Source organism: Hyalella azteca, unplaced genomic scaffold (genome assembly GCF_000764305.2).
Source record: "Hyalella azteca isolate HAZT.00-mixed unplaced genomic scaffold, Hazt_2.0.2 contig10279, whole genome shotgun sequence".
NCBI classification, from domain to species: domain Eukaryota; kingdom Metazoa; phylum Arthropoda; class Malacostraca; order Amphipoda; family Hyalellidae; genus Hyalella; species Hyalella azteca.
Window position 1 is genome coordinate 57,365 of NW_025940324.1, and position 12,644 is coordinate 70,008.

At 39.8% G+C, this 12,644-nt stretch overlaps 1 protein-coding gene across 2 annotated transcripts in view; it reads right to left on the reverse strand.

Moving 5' to 3' along the window:
* LOC108673456 overlaps positions 1-12,644 on the reverse strand; it is a 90,865-nt gene that overhangs the window by 8,830 nt on the left and 69,391 nt on the right. For both annotated transcript variants that reach the window (XM_018161296.2, XM_018161295.2), the window contains exon 3: positions 529-661. In XM_018161296.2, the coding sequence (XP_018016785.1) occupies positions 529-661 (133 nt within the window). The remainder of the gene's footprint in view (positions 1-528; positions 662-12,644) is intronic.

The window sequence follows — 12,644 nt, forward strand, 5'->3', positions numbered from 1 at the left end:
TAGTTTTGGTATATTTTCTTAATCTCAAGTCTCATCTCATCGAATAATAATAGCGCAGGGGCCGGTAAATAACTAGCGGAATGTATATATACGGTCCGTGTTAGGACCTCTATGTAGGTAGTTAAGTTAGCACCCGAAATTATACGCCAGTCATAATAATGTGCGATAAATAATTAATCATTGCAAACATGTGGACTTCGTGTCTCTAATTTTCACTGAAGATGATATTTTTAAGTTTATAATAGCCCCGGTGTGGTGCTGAACTCACTGAGGTTTTCTCTTAATATAATGTGCGATAAATAATTAATCATTGCAAACAGGTGGTCTTCGTGTTTCTAATCTTCACTGAAGATCATATTTTTAAGTTTAGAATAGCCCCGTTCTGGTGCTGAACTCACTGAGGTTTTCTCTTAATATAATGTGCGATAAATAATTAATCATTGCAAACATGTGGTCTTCGTGTTTCTAATCTTCACTGAAAATTATCTTTTTAAGTTTAGAATAGCCCCGGTGTGGTGCTGAACTCACTGAGGTTTTCTCTTGGCGTTCTCAGGGTCAGAGTCAGCAGGTCTACAGAGGCCGTCATCGTCGTCCTTGTTGGTGAAGTCGAGGCAGCAGGCGGCGCGTAGGTTGCGACCCATCGACATGTCCCCAGGCCGAGCTGCCCACAAAATAATATATTGCATTATTATCATATTTTATGAACAGAACTTGGTATCAATTGATAAGGTAACATTATATAAACAATAGAACTAAATATGAAATCATAAACAATCAGTCGTACTATATTTAACGTCAATTCAGCAAGAATCATCATGTTATTTAAAATATCTTGTTTTATAACAACTTGAATTTAAGGAAAAAAATACATGTTCAAATGAAAACTAATACGGTACCGTAAATTGATTTTATATAGCTATTTATTCTGAATCATTATGATTCAAAAAGATAATTTTACTTATTTGTTAATCTCTCGCTACAAATTCAGCACATTTTATTATTCAATTTTTCAAGCGACAGCATTCAAGTCAAAGCGACGAGAACCGCTATTCCACAGAGCGAGATGAGTCACAATCACATATGCGGTCATAATTTTAAGTAAAGCCTATAATCCAAAAGCTTCATTAGATCTGGTAATTTTATATCAAAGCTGCGGTTGTTTTATTTCAATATCCCAACACGGAATTAGCAGTTCAAATGGAAATATCAATAATTAAGGAAAACAAATTTTCCTTTTCTATTTCGTTTAACGCTTCATGCAGTTCACATTTCTTGGACAGAAGATCCATCAGCTCCCTTTCTATTCATAATTTCTAGAAGACACTATTGACCACTTTGCTCTTGTAGGTTCTATCCAAATTAAATCGTCAACACAACCGCTGCACGTGGCTCGTCCGGAAATTACCACGTACGAAATTAATTATAAGATAGAAAATATCTCAAGTGTCGTATCCGATTTATGAGAACGAACCTCCATCGTCGGTGCAGATCATGACTCATGACATAAGAAGAGCCTGCACGAGCTACCACTGTGACTAATGCAAAAATGTTTTCATTTACTATAAGGTCCGACCACTGCATATGGTATGTTGCCTGTGTAATAGCCAAACGAGGAACACAAGTCATCAACCTGATGAAATTTACCGCATCTACATGCTACAGTATTTTTAGAGATACTTCATCATTTCAGTTAAAAACCTCCATCTAATAAGTTACATTGGCAATATGCGAAGCGCCAACATAAGCATGCTATAGGATTTATAGTTGTGCTGCCGCATTTAAAAAAAGGAAAAGAGTGCAAAATGACTAGACATGACAAATGACTTTCAGGCAAAATGACTAGACAAGCTCGATTTTCTTCTCTTTTTTTTGCGGGTTTTCATATAGTTACATGTCGGTACAGTCGTTTAGCTACACAGTATTAAAATTGGAAATAATAGAACTGCATCCGATCAAAATTTAACTGTGATTGCATGATAGTTAATGGCACAAAATTCCGAATTTACGTTATCGAAAATTTCCCAATTTGTCACATATTTGGGCTAACTGTCACTTAATGATAACCTATCTTTAAAAACTTTAGAAGCATTAATGAAAATTGTCAAGCTGCTAAACTATTATTGTTCAATAGAATAATATAGATTTGAATAATAAAACTTAACAGAATCTTGCACCAAGTTCAGGGAAACACCGGAGGATATAAGTTCACACGAGGAGCGTCGGGACAGAACTGTCTGAATCCTCGGCCCAGCGCCCGCAGCGTCTGTCAGTTGTTAACGCGGGCCCGCGTGTCAACCGCCACTGTCTCGATGACTGAGGACGGCAGCGACTACAGACAGAAGCTGGCAAGACTGTCAATCGTGAGCTGGGTATGTTCAGGCAGGTTTGCTGAGAATTCAACCGCAAAAAATAACTAATAATTAATTATTCTTTGTACTTAACGCGGTTGTCATTTGATTATTTTATTTTCGGGCGAACTATGAAGGAAATCAGGATAGACGCAAAAATATTAAAGGTAAGAAGAAAATTCAAATGAAGGTGAAAATTTTTCCTGAAACAGCAAGATCGGCGTCACTCTTCTTTAAGATAACAGTTTTTAAGATGGTAGAACTCTTGTGCCTATAAAATATTAATAAAGTATGAAGGCTTTCTAAAAAAATGGAAGAAAAAGCCAGAGGCTGGTGGAGAGTAGCACTGCGGAGGGCAGCCGCAAGTCGGAACCATGAATACGAGAATCGCACGCTCCAACCTCGGTAAATAACTGTTGCCCCTTCTCCGTCTCATCGTAACCTGCCCCTCCTCCCTTCCTCCTCCTCACTCCTACCCCAGGAATAACGAGCAAAAAGGGAGCCGCGCGAGAAAGGAAGAGGAATTTGTCGGGCGTTGGGAAGTAGCAGCCTGTTCTTCCTCTTATCAGAGTGGAAGCAAGAATTCTTGCTGAAAAGGTGAATAAAAAACATTACGAGTAATAAATTGCGCCCATGCCAAGTTTGATAAGGAAATTTACAGATTTCGAGTGTACTCAATGATTTAAAACTATAAGTCATTAGTGAATTATTGTTTAAAACTACATGATGTTTGATCAATACAGTAACTATGGCAGCAACGGTCATGTATAACAAGCGTGGAGCGTCTGTGCGAGGGTAGGGGCTCGGCGCGTTCATGAAGATGGAGGCGAAACTATCTCAAACCAAGAAGAATTTGAAGGCGTGTCAAAGGAAAATAAGCCATGACAAACGAGGTCCAGCACGGCCAGTACATTGAGCGAGCTGAAGAGTTCAGACGAGACTCAACTTCTTTGTGAGACTTCTATGCGTTCGTAAGAAAGGGACTGAGCGTTCCACAGCAACCCTAGTCTTGGGCAATCCATTGGCTTCCAAAAAGGAAGCATTCATGCAGTGAACTACTTTAATACTACAGCATCTGTCGGTGAGTATGAAAAAGTAACCAGAAATGCATGCCAATAAATTCATTTAGAAAAAGCTTTATGCATTCATGTATGAATGATCATAAAGCTAACTTAAACTCAGGCACATAATACTGATAGATGAGTCTCATCTTTTGAACGGAACGTACTGAAATCGAGTGGGAAAAAGGAAACAAGGATTGCAGCGCACAGAAGCCGAGAGGCTGCACACAATCTCGTATTGATTTCTTGGAAGGAGACGGCAGCGGTCTTGAGACGTTGCCAAGCTGGAGGAACCAGCAACCAAAAAGCAGTTGAAACTGGAAACCGCAGTACCAATCGATTTTAGAATCCAAAAGTAAGGTTTGGAATTAGCATACTGTACAGTCATCATATATTAATTTTGCAACTGGTGAAAAATCATTTGAAAATGAGAAATAAATTATTCATTTGCTGGCTGCAGCCATTGTAACAGCAGAAACGCAGGCGGATTCATGGTACTGCACATGCGTTGAAAGTGCAGGCATGGAGGCACGCCAAGCATGCGGTACGGCGCACCAAAAAAAAAACGGCTATTGAATTACGTAGAGCAAATTGCGCAGTCAGTGTGAGAGCTTCCCAGCTTTGAATGATGACATTCCAGGGCAGCAGCTTCCATCTTTTATTCCTATGTTAATGCGAGCACACGATAATGCGCGCAAAAAACACCATTGGTTCCGGACGAGCAGCTGTCAGTGCGAGGGGGAGACCCCACCAGTCAAAACAAAGAAAACTTGCACAAGTGAAAGAATATCGCAAATATAATAACAAGTTATGAAGTGCATATGAACAGACGGGGAAAAATGACACAGAGGCGCCGACTGAAATTTCTGCATCGTGAAGCCATGCTCCAAGTTGATATCGAGTATCTAGATGAAATTTACATTTTAAATGGACATTTCAAGGCACTGCACACTTCCTGAATGGAATCTTTTTTTCAGACCCTCACTCGAAAACTGGAAGAATGCAAAGCTCGTCCAGACGAAGGGACAGAAAAAACACGATGACAACGTGCGTTTTAAAAAGAAATTTAGGGAAAAACTTCTTTCATTCGTTCAATCATTTTCTCAAAAATTTTGAACAATGGTAGAAAACTCGCACACGGTAAGAGCAGCCAGCAAAGAGAATACATAACAGTAACTACTTTATGCAGAAAATAGATTAAAAAAGTACAAACAATGGCAAGCCTTCCATGTAAACTTAAATAATAGTTTTATTAAAAAGTAGGAAAACCTTCGAATACTAATGGGTTTTTAAAAGTAGAGACCCGAATAGGAAGCATCGGGGGCTGTGCGGCGTACGGGCGGCGTGGGAATGTCGGCCGTTACAGCCGCGCCCTCCTCTGCCGTCCTAACTTCTCTTGTCAGGCGATGAGGTGGATTCGCCCACAGCTCTGGTCCAGTTCACGCACCAAATTAACTACCATCGTTGATAATTATAAGAAATTAATAATTGCTGTACAGATAATTATAAGAATATAATAATTATTGTGCAGTAGACTTAAAGTAAATTGTCCATTTCCGTTAATCATGGTGTGTGCCATATGTATTACAAAATGAATAAAGAGTAATCAGAGAATGTGCACGTTTTTGGTCAAGTACTCTCGCAAATTCAAGTCGTGAGATTCAAGTAAGTAAATTTAAAATTGGACGTTGCTGATTTGCTTCGCTCTGATTCACAAAATTCGCTTCAATTAATACGTATATTTTTTGTGAAACTCTTCTCAATCCCAGAGCAAAAGCAGACTCCTGCCATTCATCTCGTGGCCTGTCAGCAGTCGTATCACGTGGCAGTAATTTCGCGACGCATGAGCAGCAGACCTACACAGCTTCAGACCGGCCTATTTCACAGGTCAGAGCACAACTTAGCAATGTACAGAAGACGCAATTTTCGTGCGGGTTCCAATTAGAAGGAAAATCACAAGCTGGCGCAATATTCCTCGAATAAATAAATTAACATATTCCCAAAAAGTTTTTGAGTCCGGTTTGTCGTTTTGAATGTTAACTAAGCAGCTCAATGTAATGATTCACATATATTACATATTTAAGAGAATCTATACTCGGATCAACTCTAGGTACTGAACACCCGGCAATGCCGAAATAAACTGAAGCGACACAAAAAATGTCGCCAATATCCTGTGGTTAATATAGAAGACAGTAAAATAAAGGGGCCGATAAGCACTGGCACAGATCCGCTTATGCGGGAGTCCGGATGCACGTAATTGTTGCAATCTGAAAGATAAAACTGGTGTCGGGTTGCGAAAATTCACATTGTTCTTTTGAAACAAAAAAACCTCTTGAGGTAAAGTTTTTTTCAACGTTTTTGTTCAGAGAAAAATAATATACGCAGTACGTCTGGTTCATGTAACTTGTAGAGAAGACAGAGGATCGGAGGACAATTTTGGTGGACAACAGGCGCCGATAACGAATATAAGAGACTAAAGTCTACGACTAATGCGACCAAATGGAGCGTCACATGAGCGGACTTCTGGGCATTGATCGGCTTAGAGGACCGATAGGACGCTGATGTACATCATGCGTCCGACGTCATCCGACCAATGGCCCACTACCATCGATTGTCTTGGATCGAGAATACGACGTAAGTTACTTTACGTTCTGTTCTGGCCGTCGGCTTACACGGCAGCGGCAACAAAGGAAACACCAGTCCGCTTCCGGTTCCTCTCTTGGTGTACGTTTAAAAGGACGGATAGACCGCCTGCAAGAATTAAACCTCGAGGTAAGGAGACACCGCCAGCCAGCACTGGAGTACCGTGCACTCGCGGTAATTCCTTTAATCTCCAGAGAGGAAGACGAGATCAGTATCTTCTTCACTGGAAAATCCGCTGAGATGACGGGATTGCGTTCAAGAAAAATTCTATAATAAAACGTTCGAAGGTTGCAACTTTACTATTAGAGAATGGAATTTGATGAAGAAAGGAATACGGATAGTACATTTAAATCAAGTAACTCATATTTCAAGGATCATAACTAAAATGAATAATTTCGTCATTTAATGCAAAAAAATTGCGTTTCGCCATGAAGCCTGTAGCTGGTGAGGCAATTGGACCCCACTGGGTTGTACAGCTGCCGATTTGCCAGTAGAAACCATCCAAGTCAAGAATATTCACATAAAATAATTTATTCTTAACAAAATTACATAGATTGAAAGTTGATTGAACAAAATACAGCAAATCGATTCGACTTGGAAAAATCAAATACATTTATGTTACTTGAAAGTGTCGGTTTACTAACTATAATAAAAAATGTAGCTGGTTTGTATAAGAAGGCTGGTCGACCCAAAGCAATTAAAATTTAATTAGATGTTTTATGAGACAAATAAAAGCATTGTAGGAGCGAAGAAAAGCGGAAAACAATCGACCCTTCGCACACCTGCCCGATTTTATACACTGAGGAACGCCTCTGCTGTTACCCGAGCAACAGCACGAGCAAACAAGGCTCTTCTCTATCTAAATACTTTGTGAGAAAACAACATGAAAATCATTAACTTGGAACAATTTATACAATCACTAACGCTAACATTTAGCTATTCTCGAAGAATTAAAGCTAGCAGTAAAGAAATGTGACTCCAGCAAAATACATCAAAGCATACTTAAAATGCACCGCCCTCTAAGATAAGTAATAATAGTACCTAACATCTCAGTATATATTCAACATAGAGTTTTAGATAGCAAATAATGATGAAGACCGAAATCACAAGCTACAAAGCCCAGAAAAATCCGAATGCATGCTTAATCTAGACTTCAGTTGACAATCGTCCTGCTGTGCTGCCGCAGCGTATCACCGGCAGGATTCGAGACGAAGAAAGGCACGAGCTTATCGATGCCAATCATGATAATTGTGCACGGCAAAAAGATAGTCGATGAGATCAATAGATAATGTGTAGTCAATAACTGCAGCAACAGAGGCACGGTGATGTCACGTTCCTCGCTTGACGTAACTTCTATAAGCGAGCTTACATGTCCTGGGTATGTATGTGGAAGATTGGTGTAACCGAGTATCATCGTGGAAGGATAGAATATTGGTACCAACACAACAAGGTATCCTCGCAGGTGTATTATAGAAGATTGGTGACAACGCAGCAGAGTATCCTCGTGGGTGTACAGAAGATTGGTACCGATGCAAGAGTATCCTCGCGGGCTAGTAGAAGATTGGTAACAACGTAACAGGTTATCCTCGATTCCTATACAAAATATTGGTACCAACGCAACACAGTATCTGATACAAGGCTGAAACTATTGCATCATCAGACGTACATATGAACGACCGACATTAATGAAGGATCCAATGCGGTAATCTTATGATAAAAATTCAAGAAATTAACACAATCACACAAAATTAACCTCAAAAAATGCAAGCTAGTGCAACGAACAGGAAACATAAGGCGAAAATTCCACGACAGCACGCAGGCACAGCAGAGCAAGAGTGAAACGAACCAATTCAAAGCATAGAAGCAACATGCGCATAAAATTGTAGTATTTGTAAGTATCAGCTCCTCTAGCAGGTGATAAGTCCAACGTTTGCAACATTTTCTACAAACAAAATTTAAGAAGGAGCCCGTTTAGATTTAAAGCATTAATAGCAGCAGGAGCTTGAAATGCAGCAGCAGCAGCAGCTGTAAGAGCCTGATGAGCAGCAGAGCCAGCAGCTGTAAGAGCCTGATGAGCAGCAGCAGCAGCTGTAAGAGCCTGATGAGCAGCAGCAACAGCAGCAGCAGCAGCAGCAGTATTAGCCTGATGAGAAGCAGCTGGCACAAGCAGCTGCGCCGCTCAGCTGGCTCGGACATCTCCCGGAGTGAACGACCCTCATACTTTACGAAGGCCGATAATTTAATAACATTTTATGGTACAGCTCACGCTAGAATTCATCCCTGAAAAACTCCAAGCCTATAGCAACGTCAATAAGGAAGCAAACATTGAAGCACGACTCTCCCTTGTATAGTATAACAGTATAAACTATAAAGGCATATGGCAAAACGAAGGCATATGGCAAACGCATATATGCTGAAACAACGGTGTTACGTTCCCACGAATGCCAACAATGGAATAGAAAGCATAATTAGCGAACTGATGAGCAAGTATCTTGTTTACATGAAAGGTCGCCGATAATTGCGCTCAACGCGAGTCCGCTCGTTTCAGAGGGTACATAGAACGAGAGTTCCAAGGCTCAAGGCATTCTAATAGTGGAAAAATAATTCAGTAATTTTGGCTTTTTTTCACTAGAGAAACAATGGAATCCAAGGCAAATAGACGAAAGCGATACTTACATAAATGTAGTAGGTATTTAATTTGAATCTAGACTGAAAATTTCAGTATTTGACTTTAACGGTCACGCTACGACCGAGGCAAATTTCCGAAATGAAGAACTGAACGAAAAATATCCGATAAGGCGTCTCCTTCTCATGCCGTCGCAACGGGCTGGGCTTCTCAGAGAGTACGGCCCGTATGCCGTCGGAAAGGCCATTGGTCTCGCGCGTGCCTCTTTTTTAGACCCGGCGCTCGAAATAGACCTAGGCGCCGACAATGGCCGGCGGGTCCGTGCGCCACAAAATCGTTAGCTGATCCGCGCTACTGGCGCGGCGTGCCAGCCGAGGAGCCGGCGAGGACCGGCCAGCTTTTGTAGGAGTTAAAATGCTTCGAATGCTAAAGAACTCAGATACTGGTGCATAAAAACGAATAATTGCAATTGAGAAGTTGAACACAAAATAAAAATAGTCAATTGCATCATTTAATATAATAACTACGGTATCGTACAAGTTTCACGAATAACGTTGTATATGTTATCTACTTAATATGAGATATTAATGCTGAACCAAAAGAGAGGCTTCAAATTTAGATCGTAATTACTTGAATTTAAATTGAAACCCATTTCGGTATAGAAAAGAAAGTTTTTTACTGGTTAGCTTCTTGTGTTCAATATTCAAGACTAATTCGGACTTCAAATGGTAATAAGTTGAAAGATTAATACGGCCACACACGTTAGTTTCAATCAGCCTCCCATGAGCATCCTGATGGGCCGCCGGCATGCTCGGCTGATCAACTGAAACATTATTTGGCCAACAGCTGAGGCGGCCATAACATCGATTTTACCTTCACAAATTAAAGGAGCAATGCCAAGTTTATGAGCAGTATATCCATATAGGCAGGGCCTTTTCAAAGACGAGCGTCAGCAATCTAAATTGCAATCAACTTTTTAGTAATATAATACCAATAAATCAATTTTATTGGGAGCCGCTCAAAACTTTTGCAAGTTTTGACTTAGTTGGTGGTTATACAAAGCAATTCTAGAATTTAAAAGCCAAGAAAGTCCCAATAAAAGTTACCAAATTTCTTTGACAGTTTATTTAATTTTTAAATTCTAGCTTAATTTTTTAGAAAAAAAATAATCTAATGATGTAAGCAAATTAATTCAAATATGTGCTTCTATCAAATCGCTGCACATGATGCATTATCTTCCATAACCCCATCTCACATCAGCGTAAGATATGCTCAAGCAGCAATAACTCTTGAAATACATCATTCTGAAGATGGTCTTTATCTGCACAGACTTACATCGGAGGTTGTTTGGTTACACACACGCACGAGTACAAGCCTTCGCACTCAGCGAACAGGCGCTCCAGAGCTCGAGTTAGTTCATTAGAGTTCAGGGTAGCGTAAACAACCATAGACTGAGCTTGATACTCGTCACGACGGCCATTTTTACGCTATGATTGATGATAAACAATACGCTTGACAATTCCATTCATCCTAAACATTATAGTTCATACTAATTAAAATAATATAGTTAATGCTAAAAAACATGGTTGATGCTAAACAATATAGTTGATACTAAACAATGTAGTTGATACTGAACAATATTACTGAACAATATAGTTGGTACTAAGTAATTTAATCGATACTAACCAATATAGTTGGTACTAAATAATACATTTGATGCTAAAAAAATAGTAGGCAGTTTGGTTGATGATAGACAATACGACAATATAGTTGTTGTAACAACGCATATGATAACGTGCATCAAATTTGAGACAATTTCATTTGTTTTATTGAGAGCTCACCTCACAGGCAGAATAAGTGTCACACAAAGCTGGTAAAAAGCTGAAAGATTAAATAACAAATAACTTTGTCTTAAAAACATGAAATAAAATTTTAAATAGAAGTATTGTTACAGAAATAAAGTACTTATTGATGACTCAGCATGCAGGATGTGAGAAAATAGATCGAAATTTTCCTCTGCAAGTGCAAACGAGTAAAACCAAGCCTCAGTGCTCAGTGCTCTTGTCGAGATAAAGAGCGAAGCGGCCTGTAGAGTTGTGTCGAGCTAGAAATTATCAGGCCAGTCATAATATCAGGATGTCATCCATCAAGCGCACCCGTAAACAAAGAGATAAAAGAGACCTCGCAATAGAAAACCCTCACTTTTGTAATGTTCTGGACAAATCACGAGCCAAGCTTGACGCTGCAATTCTTATCTCCTTGCTACTTCAGACAAAGAGCCCTGCACGTGTAATGAGATGCCTACTCGAGCTCCCGGATATTTCTAACATTAAATGATACATTATTTGCAAGATCAGAGCCAAATTTTTCCTACAGTGTTCGACAATGAGCTTCATGATGGGACAAGTACCTAATAACAGCTACCGACTGTAAGCATACTTACTGTCGATGCCTCCGTATATATATACGTACAGAGCCTTAAGTCGCACGAGTTTTCATACTTATCGGGCAAATCTTTGTAGATCTTATCCGAATTGAGAATTTTTTGAAGAATCTCCAGATCTTTGAATTATTATTTTAATGTAGCTGCTAAATATTCACTATTAATAAATAACCTTAGTAGACCATTGCCTCACACTTCATACTCGCACGCGACTCACGTCCACTGCACAACTGTTTATTATATAGAAACGCCCACCCGCATACATATATTACTGCTGTGCTTAATTTTCGATGAACCAGCATAAACTATAAGAGCTTAAAACATGACAATTTTCGTGAAGAGGAATATCGTTATCTGAAATAATAAGAACTGGCAAGACTAGATGGAAAATTAGTTTTCACAACGCGACATGATATTTACCTTGATACAAGCCGTGTGAGCTATTTCGTGACTTCAATTTCGAACCTTGTCATGCAAAACAAACTTTGTTATTCATTACGAACTTTTTCATACATTATGAATCATGCCGTGAAGCACGATGTATGCTTCACATTTATAACCTTACCATACATTAGGAAAGACACCGTACATCATGAAGCTTGCTGTACCTTCTGTACTATTCCAACCGTGTCACACATACGAGACATGCGGTAAATAACGAACTGTGCTCTACAACAGAGGTTTGCGAGAGCGGTTCATTGACACAAAACAGACGAGCAGAAGTAAGGGGAGTAACTGTGGCCAAAACAACCCCAACTGTTTGCACGAATTTCGTATACGTGTACCCACCTTCGCTGACAGCCCGCGACCGCGGCAAACAAAAGGACGCAGTTACTGTGTCAAAAGCGTGCGGCTACATCAGTGCTTCATTAGGGTGTCTTCAAAATTAGGTAGAATTCATTATATCAGTGGCAGAAGCTCTAGTTAAAATATCGTACCATGTTTTCGTGCTGTAAACTAAAAATCACCTAAAATATCCTTCATGGGAGTCCTTGAAATATATTTTTACTGAACAACATAACCGGAAATACATACTATTTATATAATGACTTTACATGATCATCCTCTTAGCAGCGTTTCATAACATTCAAATATAGTCTTTTTGTAACTTTAAACGTGATTATTTTGGGAGAGCTCATATCAGCGAACTAACACTGTATTCTTGCGAAATACTTGTCATCGAACACTTTTTTTAGCTTTTCGAAAAAGTCTTTATTTTGTAGCGCGTTCTCCACTGAGTGGAAACAGCGCTCCATAACACGCAAGTACTGACGACATGAACTATATATACAGACGACAGAGACCGGCCGCGTGCGCCGGGTTGCAGAGAACAACAAAGCCACCACAGAGACACGCCGCAGCTGAACGTATCAGTTGAAGTAAACAAACGCCCCCTCCACTGGGACTTGTGCTCAACTGGGACCCAGACACCTTAGTATATACGTTCGTTTGTGTACTCTGTACCTATGTATTGCAGTATCCATCTCGTGTGTTTAGACTCATGATGAAGTGCAGTGAACTGT